This window comes from Gallus gallus, chromosome Z (genome assembly GCF_016699485.2).
Source record: "Gallus gallus isolate bGalGal1 chromosome Z, bGalGal1.mat.broiler.GRCg7b, whole genome shotgun sequence".
Classification (NCBI taxonomy): Eukaryota; Metazoa; Chordata; class Aves; order Galliformes; family Phasianidae; genus Gallus; species Gallus gallus.
In genome coordinates, this window is record NC_052572.1 from 71,383,677 (window position 1) to 71,404,652 (window position 20,976).

At 41.2% G+C, this 20,976-nt stretch overlaps 1 protein-coding gene across 2 annotated transcripts in view; it reads right to left on the bottom strand.

The window, feature by feature from the left end:
• Positions 1–1,286: 1,286 nt before the first annotated feature.
• Positions 1,287–20,976, bottom strand: part of TDRD7 (tudor domain containing 7) — a 40,596-nt gene continuing 20,906 nt past the window's right edge. For both annotated transcript variants that reach the window (NM_001305104.2, XM_004949619.4), the window contains 11 exons: positions 16,839–17,422; positions 13,985–14,171; positions 13,351–13,462; positions 12,382–12,584; positions 12,113–12,247; positions 10,392–10,475; positions 10,128–10,262; positions 9,283–9,393; positions 7,314–7,801; positions 6,742–6,902; positions 1,287–1,781 (listed from right to left, as the gene is read on the bottom strand). In NM_001305104.2, the coding sequence (NP_001292033.2) occupies positions 1,561–1,781; positions 6,742–6,902; positions 7,314–7,801; positions 9,283–9,393; positions 10,128–10,262; positions 10,392–10,475; positions 12,113–12,247; positions 12,382–12,584; positions 13,351–13,462; positions 13,985–14,171; positions 16,839–17,422 (2,421 nt within the window). In that variant the 3' untranslated portion in view covers positions 1,287–1,560. The remainder of the gene's footprint in view (positions 1,782–6,741; positions 6,903–7,313; positions 7,802–9,282; positions 9,394–10,127; positions 10,263–10,391; positions 10,476–12,112; positions 12,248–12,381; positions 12,585–13,350; positions 13,463–13,984; positions 14,172–16,838; positions 17,423–20,976) is intronic.

The window sequence follows — 20,976 nt, forward strand, 5'->3', positions numbered from 1 at the left end:
CCAGGCCCCCCAGATGTGGTTGCTCTTGCCTTCAGAAGGACTCTCTGTCAGTTACCCTTACAGAGGCTTTTGCTCATGGGTGAAGTCCCAAAATCATCAGAAGAGCTGTGACAGTTGCTCCTACCCTCCCACACACCTGGCCACCCACGACCACCCTTCTGCCTCAGGGCACATCTCCAGGTGATATCTTAAAATATTCTTACCCTTAAAAAGAAAGAAAGAAAAAAAAGCCCATATTTTGGAGAAAGCAACAGGAATGTGCTGGTTTGAGCATCCCAAGCGTGTTCAAAGTGCTCTGGAGTGCTCTGTGCTTGGCCAGAGGAGCAGCAGCCCTTATCCAGCTCCAGAGGTGAGAGGCAGTGCAACAGGGAGCATATGCAGGGAGCAAAAAGTGGAGTGACACAAAACGACTTTGAGAGCAAAGAGATCAACGCTGCAAACAGCAACTGTTGAACAAATACAACAAATTAAGGCATTCTGTTCTCCCTGCCATTGCTCTGGCCAGACCTGTTGTTATCAGAACCCTGCAAGCCCTGTTTTTGGGTGCCCAAACGGTTGTGGTTCAACCCGGCAGGCAGCCGAACAGCGTGCAGCCATTCACTCACTGCCCCACAGTGGGAGGGGGAAGAGGGAACTGAAGAAGAGTCTTAAGTCATAGGTTGAAATAAAGACAGTCCAATAAGAGAGAAACAAATGACGAAAGGAAAAAAAAAAAAACAACCAAGAAATAAGTGATGCACAATGCAGTTGCTCACCAGCTGCTGACCGATGCCCCGCCAGTTCAGAGCAGCAGCAGCAGCCCCCCAGCCAGCTGCCCCAGTTTTAAAGCTTTCACAGGGCAGCACATGGTACAAGACATCCCTCCAGCTACTGTGGGTCAGCTGTCCCAGTTCTGTGCTCCCCCAGCTCTGTGGGGGAGATGAAAAGTCCTTGGCTCTGAGCAGCACTGCTCAGCAACAGCTAAAACATCCGTGTGTTATCACACTATTCTTATCCTAAATCCAAAACACAGCAGCTGTTATGAAGAAAATTAGCTCTATCTCAGACCGAAGCAGGATAACACAGAATACACACAGAATAATTCTCTATGAGAATGGTGGTGTAGAGTTTGCTGATACAAAGCAGCCGGAGTGAAGACTCCAGAATTCATCTGTGCAAAAGCAATGAGGTATTACTTACAAGTGATAAAAATTCTCCTTAAGAAAAGAGAGTACGCAGTAATGGCAAGAATGATGTTCTAACAGCTATGAGATGAGCGGCCCACCCAAATCAAGGAAAAATGTAAGAATAGTTCAGCACTGTTTTATTGATAAATAACTTTTTTAGTATTTCCACCCAAACGGTCTAGTATTACAGTAGTAAACAAAGTGCAAAACTTCATAAAGTCAACTGAAGTCAACAGAAAGCAAACTTGTTAAGCAGATCTTTTTCACAGAACACGTGCTTTTGAAGTTTATCCCCTTATTCTCTTCAAGGCAATACAAGAACAGTTAAATCTCTCTTTGAAGCCTATTACTTTATTGCTACAGAATCTGAGCTGCTACGTTTCAGAAGCGGCGATTAATCTGCCTCTGAAAGTTCTGCAAGACTCTGACACACAAAGTCATGAATCCATACGTCGGTATCTGGAATAGATGTGTCCACTAAGTAAGTGACTACTTTCCGATCCCAAGAGTTAGTGCTCTCGTTAATTGCTTGTATCTGTGCTACCAAGGGTTTCTTCTCTACGCGATTCCGAAATATTATTGACGCCTCTTCCGACCACTGCTGGCTTTTCACTCCTAGAACACACAAAGCAAAAGAGAACCTCATTCGTAGGCTATCCCAATGCGAGTGATGAAGTTTATGAAGAGATGGCGGGGGGTTAAAGACTTGACAAAATTGATATTCAAGTAGCAAAGGCAGCTTAAATCTACAAAGCAAGCAGAAGCTCACTCATCTCCCACACAGTTATGACAGCGACTCTAACGTTTTTTCTCCTCAGTCTCAAGCTGTGGACAGCTTTGCAGAAGTGGAAAGCAAACGCACTCACTGAGTATTTTCAAGAACAGCAGCTGCCACAGATGATCACGTCGTGTTACCTAGACAAAAAGGAAACTATAGATCCTAACAAAAGAAAGCACTACTTGGTATTCTGCCCGAGTCTGCTGAAGCAACAGCCTTCATCTAGATTTTCTCCATCTTAAAGCAACAACAGATTCTAAAAAACCTTCAAATCCCAAACTAGTCCTGCAGATAGAACTGCAGGGAAAAGCAACCTAAATGCCTCACAACTCCTGCTATTTTTTTAAAGGGGGAATTGCCATCTCACAAAGGCTGCTCTGCTTACTGTAAGAACAGTAGGAATAACACTGTAATCCAAACAGGTTTTTGCATATGGTTGTGACCCACCAAGAAGTGACTCCGGCAGAGCAGGAACTCATTCTCCCCATGTGACTGCTGGTGCACGGCATCTAGACACAATGGGCTCCAAACACTCTGCATCAATTCCCAAGCAGCAAGTTATGGGTACAGAAACAAAACAGAGTGACAATAGAGCTGCTTTTTCTGTATCAGCAGCTAACAGGGCAGAACACCACAAGCATATAAACTCCTTACAAGTTATAGAAAAAAATGAAGGAGAAAAAAGAAACAGGTCAGCTCAGCTAGCTACCTGGGATGCTGTGAGCCAAGAACATCCGATAGCTTGCAGGCTCTCTTGGCTGGACCCTGTACTACCCCAGCACAAAGACAGAGCTAGAAGTTAGCTTCATCTCCACACTGACCTCCTACAACCCCAGCCTAGTGGGAACACATCCAACCTCTTGCCTAGTTCAAAGCAAGCCTAAAGGTCACACTGAAGGAGCGCCGATCCACAGAAGGCAAGCAGCAGAGCACTAACTGTGTGCAGCCCTGTCAGTTTGCAACCCTATGAGTAACCTGTCAGGTTCTTGGAGCAACCTGGTCTAGTGGGAGGTGTCCCTGCCTATAGCAGGGGACTGGAACTAGGTGATCTTGAACTTCCCTTCCAACCAAAACTATTCTGTGATTCTATGATTTTGAGCAAGCATATTCTGTAATCCAAGCTTTATTTAAATCGTGGTGAGCAAACGTCTCTTCTTACTTGATGATTTCCACATGTCTGAAAGCAATGCAAAAAAGAAATTTAAAAAAATTGGAGAAATAAGGAAGAGTGTGACCAAGTTTTAACTTTTCGATTTTATTTGTACTCTCTCTATGCCCAATTTTATCAATTACATTATCGTAAGTTTGATGGAGTCTGTGTGTGAACATCAATTTATTTCAGACAACTTCAGCTTCCAGATATGCACTGGTGTAAGAGACTATTCTTTTATATCATTTGACTCAAAGTTTGCTGAGGAACAAGTCCAGGCAAGTCCTGGGCAAAGGTAAAGAAATCTTTTGTCTTGAGGACACTGATGGACAGGTCCTGGCTAAGGATTGTGAAATCCTCTAAGGAGCACAGATGGACAAGGCCAGGGGCAACGAGAGAGAGATAAGCTGCTGCTAATGGTCGGGAAACGGTCTTTTTGTGTGGACTTATCTCGAGGAAGATGGCCATCTCAGGAGGTATGCACATGACTCTTGCTCAAGCACCCAGGGATGTCATGTAGGCAGGAGAAAATGGAGGATAAAAGAGGGTCCAACAACCACGGCGGATTAGAGGCTGACCTCTCACCACGACAGACTTGAGGGGTTCTCTGCCATCTGATCCTTCACCACAACTGAGAGGCTGATCTCTCACCACGACTCGAGCTTTATTAACATTTGTAATAAACTGGTCGGACCAACATTTGAACCGTTGTTTCTTAATCTCACACCGAGCATACATATTTCAAAGAACCTCCTCTCCCTCCTATAAATTGGAGCGAGACAACTGGAAAATAGTAAATGTGGGCAGAGAGTTTCTGGATAAGATTTCTTTCATCTATTCCCTAACTCTATGTAAACCAGAACATGAGTTTTTCCTCAACAGATCATAGAATCACAGAATCATAGAATCACAAGGTTGGAAATGACCTGCAAGATCATCTAGTCCAACTGCCTTCCCATTCCCATTGGTACCACAATCTACCAAACCATATCTTGTAGCTCCTCATCCAGACGCCTCTTGAACACCAGCAGGGACAGCAACTCCACCACCTCCTGGGCAGGCCATTCTAGAGCCTAACCACCCTCTGAGAGAAAAAGTTTCTCCTAATGTCTAACCTAGATCTCCTCTGATACAACTTGTGGCCATTTCCTCAGGTCCTGTGTGTTGCCTGGGAGAAGAGGCCAAACCCCTCCTCATCACAGCCTCCCTTCAGGAAGTTGTAAAGTGCAGAGAGGTCTCCCCTGAGCCTCCTCTTCTCCACACTGAACAATCCCAGCTCCCTCAACTGCTCCTCTTAAGGCCTGTGCTCCAGACCCCTCACCAGTTTTGTTGCCCTTCTCTGGACATGTTCCAGGGCCTCCATGTCTTTCTTGCAGTGAGGGGCCCAAAACTGAACACAGTACTCAAGGTACTCGCTAGTACTCACTCGCAGCCTCATTAGTGCCAAGTACAGGGGGATGATCGCCTCCCTGCTCCTGCTGGTCACACTATTTCTAATGCAGGCTAGGATGCCATTGGCCCTCTTGGTCACCTGGGCACACTGCTGGCTCATGTTCAGCCGAGCATCAGCCAGCACTCCCAGCTCCCTTTCCTCTTCACAGCCATCCAGCCACTCTGCCCCAAGCCTATAGTGCCGCATGGGGTTATTGTGGCCAAAGTGCAGGACCCGACACTTGGCCTTGTTAAATCTCATCCCATTCACCTCAGCCCAGCGATCCAGCTTATCTAGATCCCTCTGCAGGGCCTCCGTACCCTCAGGCAGATTGACACTACTTCCCAACTTGGTGTCATCTGCAAACTTACTGAGGGTACACTCAACCCCTTAATCTAGGTCATCAATAAAGATATTAAACAGGATGGGCCCCAGTACCGACCCCTGGGGAACACCACTTGAAATGGGTTGCCAGCTGGACTTAACTCCATCGACCACCACCTGTTGGGCATGGCCCTCCAGCCAGTTCCTTACCCAAAGAACGGTATACCTGTCCAGGCCACAGGCAGCCAGTTTCCCCAGGAGAATACTGTGAGAGACCGTGTCAAAGGCTTTGCTGAACTCTATGTAGACTACATCAACAGCCTTTCCCTCATCTACCAGTCTGGTCACCCAGTCATAGAAGGAGATGAGGTTGGTCAAGCACGATCTGCCTTTCATGAACCCCTGCTGGCTGGGCCTGATCCCCTGGACACCATGCATGAGCCGTGTGATCTCTCCCAGGATTTGTTCCATGACCTTCCCTGGCACCGAGGTCAGGATGATGGGCCTGTAGTTCTCCGGATCCTCCTTACGGCCCTTCTTGTAGATGGGAGTCACATCGGCAAGCCTCTAATCCTCTGGAACCTCTCCAGTCATCCAGGAGCGCTGGTAGATAGCCGACCGTGGCTCAGCAATCACCCCCGCCAACTCCCTCAGCACCCGAGGATGAAGCCCATCTGGTCCCATGGACTTGTGACAGTCCACATGGAGGAGGAGCTCCCTAACCGCCTCCACCTGAATCTCTGGGGGGATATTCCACATATCAGCCCAGACTTCCAGATCAGGGCACAAAGTGCCCTGAGGATAACTGGTCTGACTATTAAAGGCAGATGTAAAGAAGGCATTGAGGACCTCAGCTTTCTCCTTGTCTTCTGTGGTCACATTCCCCACTGCATCAATTAAAGGACAGAAATTATCCTTGGTTCTTCTATTGCCACTGATATATTTGTAAAAGGATTTCTTATTCTCCTTTACTGCAGTGGCCAATCTGAGTTCAAGTTGGGCTTCTGCCTTCTGGACTTCCTCACTGCATACCTTAGCAACTTCCTTGTAATCTCCCCTAGTAGCCTGTCTCTTCTTCCAGAGAAGATAGATTCTCTTTTTCTTCGTGAGTCTCAACAGTAGTTCCCAGCTCATCCACACCGGTCTTCTTCCCTACGGCTCGCCTTATGGTATTCAGGGACAGCCTGTTTTTGCGCCTTTAAGATTTCCATCTTGAGGAGCATCCAGGCTTCCTGGACCCCTTTACCCTTAAGGAGTGACTCCCAAGGGACCTGTGCTACAAGCGTCCTGAACAGGTCAAAGTCCGCCCTCTGGAAGATGGCAGTTTTGCTAGTCACCCTTCTGACATCTCCAAGAATAGAGAATTCTACAATTTCATGGCTGTTCTGCCCTAGACAGTTCCCAACCTTCACATCACCTACCAGTCCTTCTCTGTTAGTGAAGAGCAGGTCTAGCTCTACAGCATAATTATCACACTTTATGATCTATGATGTATAAAGACATCATTTGGTCTTGATTTCCCTATGTACTTTGCTTAAGAGCCATCATAAATATTAAATGATATGACACTGAAAAGTAGCTGCTGTGTTCAAGTTAATACATGCTAATTAAGGACATTGAGTTAAATGAGTAGTAAAACTGAACCATCACCACTTATGTAAAGAAGAAAAACAGAGCCTTTTGTTAACGCCAAGTTGATGGTGAAGACATGCATGCATTGACCAGGTTTTTGCAAGCAAGTATATGCTTACTTTAATAAAAAATATTGCTACTGGCATTCGGCTTCGTCCCTTCTACAGTTCTACATACCTGGTATCCCCACTGATGTAAGACATAACCATGTTTCCTCCCCCCAGCCCCCTCAAAAATTAAATAGATGCTTAACACATACCTGCAAGCTCAGCTTTTATAGCCTGGAAAGGAAGCTTTCTGAATTTATCCAGGAGTGGCTGTACTTTATCTATGCTGATAACCTCATGTTTACCATAGTCCAGCACATACACCGACAGAAAGCCTTTTCTAAGAATTCCTTTTACTATCACTCTGTACCACCTAAAAAAGGAAGAGGAAGAGAATAAACACAGTTTGTACTAACATGCTGTCAAGGTGCCAGAAAAGTAATAGGTAACCACAAGATTTTAATCAACACATCTCAAGCTTCCCAGATCTGGTACTACCTGAATACAAGCCCTTCCAAACACTGTCTGGAAACACAAAGTGACTGCAATCTCATTTACTGTCCTAATCTCTCAGCTACCATCAGACATCTGCTACCTTGTTAACAATGCAGGACATAAAGCATTTCCCAAAGGAACTGCAGTCAGGCCAAGAATTAGAGAGAAATACGTAATCCTGTCACTAACTCCAAAACAGCTAGGCATGATGACTTACCAACATTTAAGTAATGGTACAGACAAAAGCTTGCCTTAGAAGATTTTGCTTTTAATTTAAGTACGAACTTACCGATTTTCAATTTTAGCTGCATATAACTTGTTTGTTCCAATGTTCACTGGTCTCTCTTCTGCCATGCTGTAGTACAGGATCATTTCCTCCATTAGGGCTTCCAGATTGTGTATCTCTTTCCAAGGCTGGACAATGAAGTGACCTGGATGGCAGGCCACTGACACATAGACATCCATGAACCCTCCCACCTCTGACAAGGGTAGAGGTGGTGGCACATCAGTGGCAGACTCTACACCTCTGGACTCCACTGCAGGCTCCAGTGAATCACTCTTCTCTAGCCTTCCCTGATTTAAATGTAGAGCTGCATCTCCTGTCACTTTGGTGGAGCTAGACCCTGTGGGTGTGACGCTCAAGAAAACATCTTTCTGATGCTTCCACAAGTCTGCATTTATAATCCGACGATTGATACTACGATCCATGTTTGGGAAATCCTCCGGAGCAAACAAGTAAATGTGTGCAATTCCCTTTGAACCATCCTGTTTAACCACCTTCAAAAAGAAAGTATAGTTTAACTTCCAATTAACAGCTACTAAATTCACATCTGGTTTGCACAGAAGACGCCGTCTTTACACAGAAAAGAAACAGTTCATTGCATTCTATAGGCACAGAAGTATTTTCAAGGTTCTCTCAAATATGTTAATGAGATCTACGGATATTAAGCCACTCACAGCTGCTAAAAGCTGTTATCTTGCTCACGTAAAGCAGACAAAACTTGAATTGAGTTTTGTTCTGCCCAAGAGGTTCAATCTCAGTGTTGTTTGACATGAATGTGTATGATGGTAGTTCTTTGGAAAACATCAGCCATTGCTCATAGAGTCTGAACAACTAAGTAACGCTATTAACGCTCAATCCTTCAAAAATCCCTTCCTGTCCTTCTATTAGATGAAACCTAGTAAATTAAGTATGGAAGGAAATGAAGAAAAAAAGCTTCCACATTTGGATCGTGGATAATTTTCAAGCACTAGCATAAAAATATTGTCCAACTTAACAGCAGACATTACTGACAGCAGCTAGCACTACTGATAATAAGCACTGAAATTTAACTCGAGAAAGCCAGTAACATTTATTTACAGAATCTTCTGACAGTTCTTCTAGCCTTCCTCTACTAGCCCAAGCCAGTTACTGCTACTTACAGCCAGCAAATAGGAGATAGGAATAAAAGCTTTCCAAAATTTAAGCACACACCTCTTTTCCATTACTGAAACAAATAAAAAATACTACCATACTCAAACTATCTTTGAAGAGGATATTTAGAGAAGACAGCTGCAACAGTCACAAGTCCCAGACTATGTGAGTTATGTTTTAATTGCACGGTCTGGTGTTAAAGGAAGCAAAATGTACAGGAAAGCTACAAAACATGTTTTCAAACTGTTATGAGAATATACGGACTCAGATTTTTAGGAGGAAATTAGCTCTGTTTAGTTTCTAGATAGGAAAAATATTTCCTTCAGAAGGATGTCTTCAGCTAACTGAACTGGACAGGACACACTGCCAGTGGAAAAATATCATCTCAAATATAACACAAGCCCATAAATACAACAGTATATACTAACAAAATCACACTGGATTACAAAAACAAACAAACCAAAGGTGCTTTCCAGGGCCAGTAAGAAAATGTTACATTCTTGTAAGAGGCACAGAAAGAATTCAAGATGAACAGAACACATATGTCTTCTCTTAGGATGAAACAAAAGCTGTGTTTACTATCAGTTGATAAGATAAAACTGAACTGGCACAGGAAAATTAGAAAGGCCATCAGCTGCTACATTCTTGGGAGGAAAATGACCTCTAGCGAGCCAGGTATTCTTATTCTAAATATCATAGGAAAAGGACGTCATATAGCAAACATAACCAGGAGTTGGCCACAAACTATTAGACTTTACAACAGATATAAATTCTGCTGAACATTTAAGTTTCAGAGTTATTCCCTCTATGGATTTCAGGCCACACAGGCATTTCGGCTATTTACCTGCATGCTGAATTCAGCATAATCCATTACATTGTCTCTCAGCCATAGCACAGCCTCAGGAGTCCACATGCCAGTGTCAGGAGGGAGATCTGCTAAGCAGCATTTTATAGCCTAAGAAAAGAATTAAATATACAACAACATGGAATAGTTGAGAGCACAATAACACCATTTTATAGAGTAAATTATCAACTACAAAACACTATTTTTCAACATGTTCATTACTGGTGGTGACCAAGAGCCCTCATGCTGTACTCATAACAATCTACAGAGGTTACACACAGTCGCTTTTGCTACTGCTGAAACACCACCACGGCATCACTGGGCTCATGTTCACTGTTTGGTCTCCAAAAACGTTCACCAAGTGTTGATGAATGCCAACAGGCGTCATTTTTTTCTGCATGGAGGATTTCTGCATGCAAATATGTGGAATTCAGTTCCATATATTTGCACCATCCACACTTCCATGCCAGACACCGTTCTGTCAGACTGCCCCTTTACTCCCATCTGCCACATGACAACAACACGGAACTGCCGTACCACCAACATCCGCCTCTGACAACTTGGGCCAAGGTAATAAAATGGGATGCATTACTTTGCAAGCAGCCCTCAGGTATGACAAACAGAAACATGCAAAACCAGTATCATTACCCATACAAATTAACAGAGCATCCTGTCAGTACACAGGACTACATCACGACTTATTTCGGGGCAATGATGCACAATGAAATACACTCCAATGTTCAACACTATTAAACAAAGAAAATTCCTTACATAAACCTGTAAGTAGCAGTGCTAAAACACTGACAAGAAATCTGGGGTAGGTTAGCTTTAACATATTTTTATACCTGGGGAGGGATTTTGATTACTTCTCTCAGGAACTGCGAAGGGATTTCTCTAAGGTCCGTTACTTTTACATATGCAACTCTTCCAGTATCTATGAAGCGAACACCAAGCGCCCGTCTACTGTGAATTATTGTTATCTGAAACGATACAGGAAGATGAAATACTGTGAGAAGACTCAAGGAAAGTAAGAATATAGATTTAGGTAAACAGTAAGAAGAGTCTTCCCTGTGTGGGAAAACTTTTGCCATTCTTTGAATACCTCTTACCTCTACACGTGTCCATTTTCCTTTGCAAAGAAACAAGCAGATTTTGCCACAGTAAGGTTGTGACACATTAAACTCAGATGTCTCCTGCAAATTCAAAACCAAAAGTTAAAATGCACAGAGCCATTGCTGACACTTAACTAGCCACTTCAAAAGCCACCCACAGAACAAACAGTTGAACCAATTCATTTCAAATATAAAGCTTTTTTCTAGCCTCAGAAGTATTTCCTATCACGTTGTTTTATAAGCTTCCCCAGTCAGTAAAGCTTTAATTCTGAGGTGTATATAGCCCAGGGAAGTGGTGAAATTACCATCCCTGGAGATGTTCAAGAAACGTGGAGAAGTGGCACTCATGGACATGGCTTAGCAGGCAAGGTGGGAATGCGTTGATGGTTGGACTTGGTGATCTTAGTGGTCTTCTCCAAACAATGATTCTATGAATTGCCAGCAAAAATGCATTTGGAAGCAAAGAATATAAAAATCAGCCACCACTACCTTAATGTCCTGAAAAGCTGTACTATTGTGGAACTGTAATAGGTAAATGAAGAAGTTTCTAACTTATATAACTTGCCAAGATATTTAACAAAACAGATTTACTATTTACTCAAATAAAGCCTCATGGGGCTGATATTCATTGTGATGATCCTAAGTAACACAGCATTGGAGAGTCACACACATCTCAGTGTCATTAAGTTCTCAAGTTAAGTTGTAGACTCAAAACTGCTTCTGTCCTTTACAGCAATGAAAGCCTCTGTATACTTTGTCTAGAAAATCTGACTAGTTGTCTGCCTTTATGTTGCTAAACCTTTCTGTGTAAACTTTAAAGCAAACAGAACAATGCAGGAAGTGGTATAAACTGACTCTTGATAACTAAAACATATTAAAGTATTTCCAAATGGAGCATGCTCCACTTGGAATCACATCAGGAATACACCTGAAAACATTTTGAAAAGGTAGATTTACAAGAAGTGGTTCTAACAGTGTCTGACTTTTCAAGGATCTGCATTTTATGGTTTCAGCTGGACAGAAAAAAAAATAGATTCTCTTCACATTCCTTCACTTTTGCATAAACCCTTGAGTCTAGGAAGGTTTGCTGCATGTCTGTAAAGGGCAGGCAGGATATCAGACTTCTCTGTCACATGTCTACTTTACAGCAATTTCATTATTTTGAAGACACCTCCTATACATCAGTTCTGTTTGAAACAATCCACATCTAAAAGCTAAGGGTACAGATGTGCAGCACATGAGATCAAAGCCAACAAATTTTGAAGTCAAGCTGAAAAGCACAGACCTTTGTTCTATTTTAGACAATCCTTTTACTGTCACTTCAGAGTGTGCCGTGGGCCTTTTATACACCTGAACACCACAATGTAGGAAAAAAACGCAGGAAAAATGTATGGCAGATCCTCCAAAGATTTTTTTTTTTTTTAAATCAATCCAAAGCAGGTTCTATAGGAAGCTTCTCATTACGAGCCACATTTGTTACTGCTCTAACTATTCAAGGAAATTTAGTAGTAGTTACTGAAGCCATGGAGAGAATTTCAAAGAGAGCATCAAAAGACACTCTCACAGTGAAAGCTGCATCCCAGAAAACAGCACAGAATTTTTAGCCTTTTAAAGAGGCAACAAAGATGCCTCAGAAACTTGAACTTTTGTAGAAGAAAAGGACTGATACACTGGAAAAAGGCCACATGACGTAACATCTCTCCTCACTGCATACCTACCTGGTGAAGTAGATAGTATTCTATCTTCTGCAAGACTTCAGAAAGCTTAGACAAGCCTTCTGATGGCAGCTGACAATACATGTTTCCATCTGAGAGAATACTGGTTACTCTGACATTCGTATATAGTGTATCTACCTAAGATTTTAACAAGAAAGGTAAAAACACACACAAAGTTAGCAAATTTGTGAGTACTGTTTTTTGTTTGTCCATTAAAAATCTTTGTGGTCAATGATTTTTAACAAATTAAATAGGAAGCAGGTAGATAGTACCTGTAGGTTCAGTTCAAAAGACTTGTCATACAAAGCCTTCAGACACGTTGCATTGATGTTGATATCATCTTCTCCAGAAGTGTCATACAGAACAAAGACAGGAATATCACTCCTTTCCAGTATTTCCACAGCACATATTTTGTGGTATGCCTGCAATTCTACAGCCTTTAGTACGAGAGGATCATCAGAGAATACTTCCAGCCCTGTAAGATAGACCATAATTTTTATGAATCATTTTATTGAAGGGAAATACAATAAAGAGGACTGTTTGAAAGAGGAATCCTTCCAAGAATCAGAACACAGCTGGAATGTTGTACTGGACCTATACTTGCATTCTACTGAATGTCTCCCTTTTAAGGGCAGAAGGCTGTCTTCAAGGGGGATAAGAAGAAGATCCTCTTCAGGAAGAATAAAAGAATCAAGGCAGATGTGTAGACAAAATAAAGAAATGCAACCAAGTAAAAAAATATACTAAAGGTCACTCTTGTCAATTTCATATACTGAAAACAAAATGTTCTTAAACGGTTAGAAATGCCCACTAGTTTTAGGAAGTTAAGTAATTTCCAGCAGGGTTAAGGAAGTTTGCAAGTGCTAAGTGGAGAAGGACCACTTTAAAATAAATGAATGATATCACAGATCATATTAATTTGCATTTGTGGTAGAAGAAATTAAGCTAGTACACTGTTTCATACAACAGTGGGTGTTTTCTTTAGGCTTGCACATCCTAAAGGTAATACACCCAAAATAAGTGCAGAAACAACTAAGCTTCATTAGAGAGATACTGGGGTCTTCTGATATCAAAGTTTCTTTATAGAACTCTTCTTCACACTCCTCTTTCTCTGCCCGCCTGTATCTACTTAGACTGTATCTAGCTATTTTGGATGGATTCAGAGTAACTACACACAAGCATCGAAACTCCCAGCCATTTCAATCCATAAGTCTGTAGAATCAACATTGGTTTTCTCTTACCTGCCAGTTTACACTTTGCAACTTGAAATGGAAGTGAACAGAACTGTTTATGGAGTTTGCACACCCTGCTGCTTTCAATAACCTCACTGAAGCCATGGTCAACACAGTATACCTGACAGTGGAAAAAAAGACAAGATTATTATGCCTTCAAATATATACTCTTGAGTTTATGGAAAATGTATTCAGCTACTATGTTCTCTGTGCATCCACTGAACAGGCACATCAATTTTGACTGTATTATTGCTATGTGACACCACGAATTTCATGTTCATTTCCCTATTTGGATGTTCAGTGTTTTCCAAAAAAAGCCTTCTCAAAGTTTCTGTAAAACTATCCTCTACGACAGAATCTCTTCAGAGGAGCAGTGCTGGAAGGACTCAGCACATTACCTCAAACTGCATGAACAAAGGTGGTAATTTTAACTTGCAGACGACCATTTAATTTTGACAATCATACAACTTAAAATAAGCTTTTAAAATGTCTTTAATGTCTCCTTTAATCGAAAACAGAAGTACTTCAGGTTGGGAGAGGAAAGAGTGTAAGTAACACAGAATGCTTGAGAACCGACTGCACATCTGAGAAGCCACAACTGTTTCGAGTCTTACTACAAATGTCAAAACAAAGAATCACTTGCCTTTAATCTTTTATCCTCCACAGAAATTATCTGAGCACGGAGCCAGGCTTCTTCTTCAGTGTGTACAGCAACAAGTTGCCCAACGCTTGGAAAAGTAATCTGTGACGCAGTGGAATTCTTACTATAGTATGCTTTCATTTTATCTTCCATTTGTTCCTGAGCACCAGAATAATCTTTGCCCACATATCTACAATCATTTCAGTATAAAAGCACCAAACAAACAAACAAGAGTTAGGATGAAATGTCAAAAAGATGAATAAAAACCTAAGAACCTCTAAATTCATACATTAACAAATTATGGATATATATCCATACATGTTCTAAACACATCTATATCCAAACAGGGCTATAGGATAATACTAGCTGACAAAATAGAGTATTATTGTTCACAGTTAAATGCTGTCCAGCAATACAGAATCCAACACGCTCAATTACATCTTCAGAAAGAGATCTTACTAGATCATTGCAACCACATAGAAGAATTTGACCGTAAGAGCAGATTATCCAGGATGAAGTACAAAAGAACTGTAGTAGCACCTGAGTTACTCTGTCACTAGCAAATATTATCTTAAATATGTTTTCACGATGGCTTATGAAAGCACAAGGCATCCAAAATAGCTTTGCAGACACCTGCCAAGCCCCATGCTGTTTACTCTCAGCCTTCGGAACAATTCCAAGATCAGGCAGCTGATCTAATGGTTCACACTGAAGCAGTCTGCCACATGAATCCTCCTTAATAATATTATGAGCACATCAGAAACAGATCAGAATGCAGTAGACAGAAAGAAAACATATTTCCCTATTTGACAGGTAACATAAACAGGTATACAATACCTGAAAGTTTACTTCTTGACATTGGTTTCAGCTGGATATTTATCTGACAGGAGAAGCATCACAACAGAAAGTTTAAGAATGTACAGGACCTCCTGCCCTGCTGCCTTCCAGTAGCAGCTAGGCACCCTACCGACAAAGATTTTGGCTGTTCAAAGCCAAATAAAAAAAAAATCGTAATTTTTAGAGAAGAATATTGGAAAACAACCCCCCAAAAAGTATGTTACACACAGGTGGCCAGACAAGTCTGCATTCAGCATCACTCTTAGTCTGAACTGGGACTAGTAACATACCAAGGAAAGCCTGCTCCTTCACTGTGAAAGGAACTGGGGGTGTATGTTTCCACAGCGAAACAAACTATGACATTTTCCATCCAAAAACCTAAGAAAAATGTATTGATTTTCTCTTGCCACAGCAAAAAAAATCTTTTCCCTTGAAGTCTACTTCTGTCCTGAAGTTGACCTGGCACACAAAGTATGCAGATCTCCCAGCACTCAGCCCTGCACTGAGGCCAAGAAGATACTGATCAGCAGCAGCTACCACCCACATAAAGCTGACAAGTAAAGAAAGTTTAATATTTAATACTGTACAAAAACTCTGGAACCTGCTGCTTCAGAGGAAGTTTAAACACAAGCAGTGTCAGCTCAGTGTCACAGCTCAACCCATGGGATGCAGAGTATTCCGTTTTATCCCCTACAGCCATGCTCATTAAATATAAGGATTGAGGCAATCGTCCAGAGCCAGAGTGCAGCTGCAACCAGAGATTTATTACACTTCTCACTCCTGAGATAGACAGAACTAATTAACACCTCTTAGCCTGAACAGAGCTCCTTTCCCTCACCTGGGACAAAAAAAAATTGGAGACAACAGGAAGGCAGAAAGATTTAGTGTTCTGAAGCAGAACCTTTGAAAAAGGTCATGGGGAAGACCCCCAAAACCAGAAAAAAATAATACAATCTGGAGAACACTCACCTACACACAAAAAACAGGGAGAAAGCACAGTACAGGAACTAAGCTCGCAGCTGCAACAAAGATGGCAATGTTCTCAAACAAGAACTTCTAACTTAAGTCTCAAGTATGGGGATTTTCACAAGATCATCAGCCATTATGATTCTATTACCTCAGTGAACTACACCGACACAAAGAAAGTTCAGTGCTGAGTATGCCAATACATTAACGACAACCAGAGAAGGATAACTAAATTTCAGCCCTAAGGCTAGTGTGCTATTTACAGCCAGTAATGAGGAAAAGGATGGTGGATAATTAACAAGAGGACCTGTAAGTAAATCACAAGTGCTCCTACTCAGTTCAGCTATGCTCAAAAGTCCTAGGATTCACCTTGTGAAGGCTGGAACTGTAGAAGCTAATGGCAAAAGACAGAGCTACCAATGTACTATATTACTTGACAACTATGCAATTCATGTTCTGAAGTGACAAATAAACCTGTTTAATATGAGTTTGAAACGAATTTCAGAATTAATCCCCAGAAAACTTTAAACTGTTCTGTTCTTTTTAAAAATCTTCCTAGAACTTAGGTTTTTTATCTTGGTAATGAAGTACAGAAAGCTTATCATAGCATTCCCTTAAATAGTACTGACACAGAAACTACAATCCACTTCTTACACCGTTCTCTGAGGCTATACTACTAACCACCACACCAAGAACTAGAATAGTTTGATGGAAGCTCCTCTGTCCCCAGAAGAGAAAACTGCAGTATAATCTGAACAAACTCATACCTGGTTAAAAGCCAGTTAGTTATAAACATAAAAAAAATGCTTTGGTGTTACAGTAACATCTGAATGCTACCACATAGTAAGATTATTCCAAAAAAGGCCTCCAACAGCAAGTCCTATCTGCTTTGACTCTCAATCAAGCTAATGACAAAAATCCATCAGCTCACCAGAATTTAAACTCCTATTCAAACATAGCACACAAAAAAAGATTCTTAGATTTAATTGTTAGCATGCATAAATAAAGTCCCGCAGACCTGCGCACTATATAGACTAAAAAAAAAAGGACTTGCCTAATGATAAGCTCATTAGGGTTGTTCACATCTATCACCAAGACAGATACAGGTCCTTCTGATGGTATAACCAAAGGAGGAACAGATGATATGCTTTCTGGATACTGCTCCTTGGATTCCTCGTGCTGTTGTTCAGCTGTGGCCTTCGCGCCATCAGGGATCTGGACTTTCTCAGTGACATTCAGATTCTCATCAGTGCAACTTTGGGTTTTAACATAGAGGATGGCCTTTTGAGGGACATTAGATACATAGTCCACTACGCATACATCTGAGAGCAACTGTAGATTATTGAGAATGCCTTCTGGAAATTTTCGTTGGTAAGCGTCTTGGTACAGTTTGGGAAGTGCATCAGCCCAGAGACCACAGGGATATTTCACCAAGATATTAACAACATTTTGCTTGAAGTCACTACTACATGAAGCAGACTCAGCCTCCCTGCTTGTTTTTAGCACTGGGCCCGCTTTTGAAGGTGTAACATTCTGAGATGCCTGGTCTTGCTCTGTGTTGCTTTTCACTGCTGGTGGTATTCTTTTAGAAGGATAAAGGATTCTGTATGTCTGATCACCTGTGCGCACTTTCTCCACCTTGGAAAACAAGAAGAGTCAACAGTGAGCTGCATCTTTAAGTCTAGAGCATTTTGACAATTACATTTTATGCATGCATTTTATACAGAGTTATAAGTGGGCATCTGTGAGGAACTAAGCTTGAGGCAATCAGTACAGCAAAATAATTCCTTGTCATGCTTCCTTCTCCAGTCTGGGGGGAATATCAAGCACACATCGCTACAGTAGAGAAGAAATATGAAATCCACCTAGTTGGAAACAAGTCCTAACTGTAATGCATAGATTTCCTTTTTTTCAAGGAGTAGACAATGATGGCACACTCCACAAATTTAAGTGTTTTGCACACTAACCTCCCTTCCTCATCACTTCCACACAGATACGCATATTACAACCAAAGCTTCCATTTCAGTTCACTAAGGGAAAGGAGATTTGATTGTACATTTCAGATACTGTCATGTAACATCGTAAAAGCAACCTTCTATTGCACTCAGGGAACAGCATTTTCTTTAAATGAGTTATGAAATTAAGGAGAAGATTTGTGGATTGTAATAGCTTTCATAATAAATTTGATCAAGCCACTTCAAACCATGCCCTCAACCTCCTTCTAGATCCAGACGTTTTACAAGTCCATGTCTCCACTCTCTGTCCACTTCAATAATGAGTATCTCACACGGTCTAAGCCACAACCTTGAAAACACCATTTGGAAACCACAGAAACAAACTCACAATAGCTACACAGCTTTAACCAAGATAACCTAACAGTGGCCTGTTTATGTAGGTATGAGGCGATAAAAGCTATCAGTGTTTTCTTGTTGGTCCTGAAACAAAAGCAACTCCTATGATAAAGAAGTTGAACAGCTAGATTATCTGCTACTCTTCAGGCCTAATATTTGCCTTTATTGTGGTATCAACACCAACAGAAATTGATAAGCCTTGCAAGAATCGCTCTTTGCTGTTTTGTCTTAGCAACATGTGACTGAGAGCAAAACACAGTGATTTAGAAGTATTAATTTACACAACAAGAATTGTGTATGTCTCTCTTTATCAAGAGAGACAAGAACTTAGTTCCAACACATTGGAAAAAATGAGAAAATGACCATTACTGTGAGAAGAACCATGCACCTTCTCTTATGCACAGATCAAATTGACATATGCTGCACAGTTCAGAGAGTCAGCAAAACCTGATAAGGGCCACTGTTTATGCTGGGATAGATATTTTTCTTCATAGCAACTGATATGATGCTGTGTTTTGGATTTATTACAAAAATAATGTTGATAACACGTTTTAGTTGCTGCAGAGCAGTGTTGAAACAAAGTCAAAGACTTTGCTGCTTTTCATGCTGCCCTGCCAGCAACAACACTGGGGGTGCAGAAGGAGCTGAGAGGGGACAGAACCAGGACAGCTGACCCAAGCAGACCAAAGGGGGATCCTGTATCAGCAATAAATACTAGGGTGACTTGGCTGGAGTGAGGCTACCATTGCTCAGGGACCTGTTGGGCATCAGTTAGCTAGCAGCGAGCAACTGCACTATGTATTAATTTAGTGTATTTTTTTTTTTTAACCACCACCTTTCTTTCCTATTAACTGTTCTTATCTAAACCCAAGAACTGTATTCTTCCCTCCCTCCCCTCCCCCAGTTCTGTCCCCTTTACCACCATACAGACAGGGGTGAGCGAATGGCTGTGCTGTGCTCAGCTGCCTTATGGGTTAAACCAGAATTTAAGTACGAGAGCACTTTATATACTTTCTGTGCATTGCATCATCTAGACCAGCATGCAGATCTTAGGGATTGCTCTTGGTCATCTTCTACACACAAGAACTAAAAGTAGCAGAAGTTTTTACTCAAAAAAAAAAATATTATCCATGACATTGTAAATGTTCTAGAAGTCTTCACTCAAGGCAGCACATCTGTACCGTTCTTCCTCAGTGAAAACTGGAGTGGTTGTACTTCCTGCAAGAACCTCAGCAAGAAGACATGAGAGGGCAGGTAAACATATCCATGAATCCTCAGCTTCAGGAATCCATGCTGAATCCACAAACTTTTGGGTCTGAATCTTTCCAAGTAGGCTCACTACACCAAGGAGACATGCAAGATTACTCTTAACTGGATGGCGGTGAAAGGTAGTGTCCTGCAGATATCCATATACTGAAGAGTATGTATCTGCTATAAGGTAAGAACATACAAAAACTGTACCAAGTATTTCAACGTATCTGTGGAACTTGCATCAAGTTCTTAAGCATCTCTGCTATTCACCTTGATAAAAGTGATTACAAAATAGGTACAGATATACAACAGGAATGACCGAAGAGATGAAACCAATTGACGTCAGAAAGAACCTACACATTTCATCCTTTTCCAGTAATGCAAGAAATTGTACAAGGGAATTTTGAAGGTCTCTAGTCCAACCTACTTAAAGCTGGGGTGACACCACAAGCAAATCAAATTGCTCCTATCCCTGTTCAATAAAATTCAGAAGGTTTCCAAAGATAGAGACCATCAACTCTCCACACCCTAAAGAATTTTTCACCACAGACCAACAGAACTTTTCTCACAGCAGTCTGTGCTGGTTGATTCCTGACATTTCATGCTGCATTTGAGTTCATTTTCTCCATATAACCCCTTTATGTTTTGGAAAATGAAATACTTTCACTTCCTCACCTCTAAATAGTTAAACTAAAAGTAACTTTACTGTAACTAAACACTTCCTTTTCACCAGGCTCCATGCTAAACTTCATGAGATCATCAGCCCTGTAAGAGAAAAGAACTTAACTTGCCTATTCCAGAAAACAGTGACACTGAGAAGCCTGTCCTCTGCTCTGGATTTAAAACTTTTTTTTTTTTACTTATTTTTAAAAAGTATAGATTTAAAAGATTTTGCATCACTGCATTTTAAGCCAAAATGGCATCTTCTGAGAGAAAGAGAGAGAAGGTCCAGGCATCAAAAGATGTACCTCAAATACTGAATAGGACAACCAAAAGCTTCAATGCCTATGGCGTGTTGTTACTAGTTAAATTGCTATTCCCAGTTTAAATTAGAGGCTACACTCCAGAAGATGCTTATCTGACTATTACTGTTGGTTTTATGGTAAGGAAAAAAAAAAATGAATAGAATACCATAATCTGGAAAGTTCTTGTTATCTGACCAATGAACATCAAAGGAGAAAAAAGTTCAGATTATAAATACAGATTATTTAAAAATAAAATCTTAGGTCTAACTTTCGTTCTTTGTTCTAGCTATGGTAAAGACACTCATCCCCATATGAATCAAGACAGATTAAGGCCTGAAGATGCAATACAGCAAAGTCTAAGTGGAATCTCACATTAAGAGGATACTCCAAAAATCCTTTTTTAAAAAAGAAAACAAAACAACAATGTAATGAAATTAGGCTAGAAAGGACTGCAGGCAGTGCATTTGTATATTCAAATCACTTTAAATTCCCTTAGCAATTACAAAAGCCCCTCAACAAGCATAGCATTTTATCCATGCATAGATCATTGAACTATAGAGTCATAGAATCACCAAGGTTGGAAAAGACCCACAGGATCACCCAGTCCAACCATCCACCCATCACC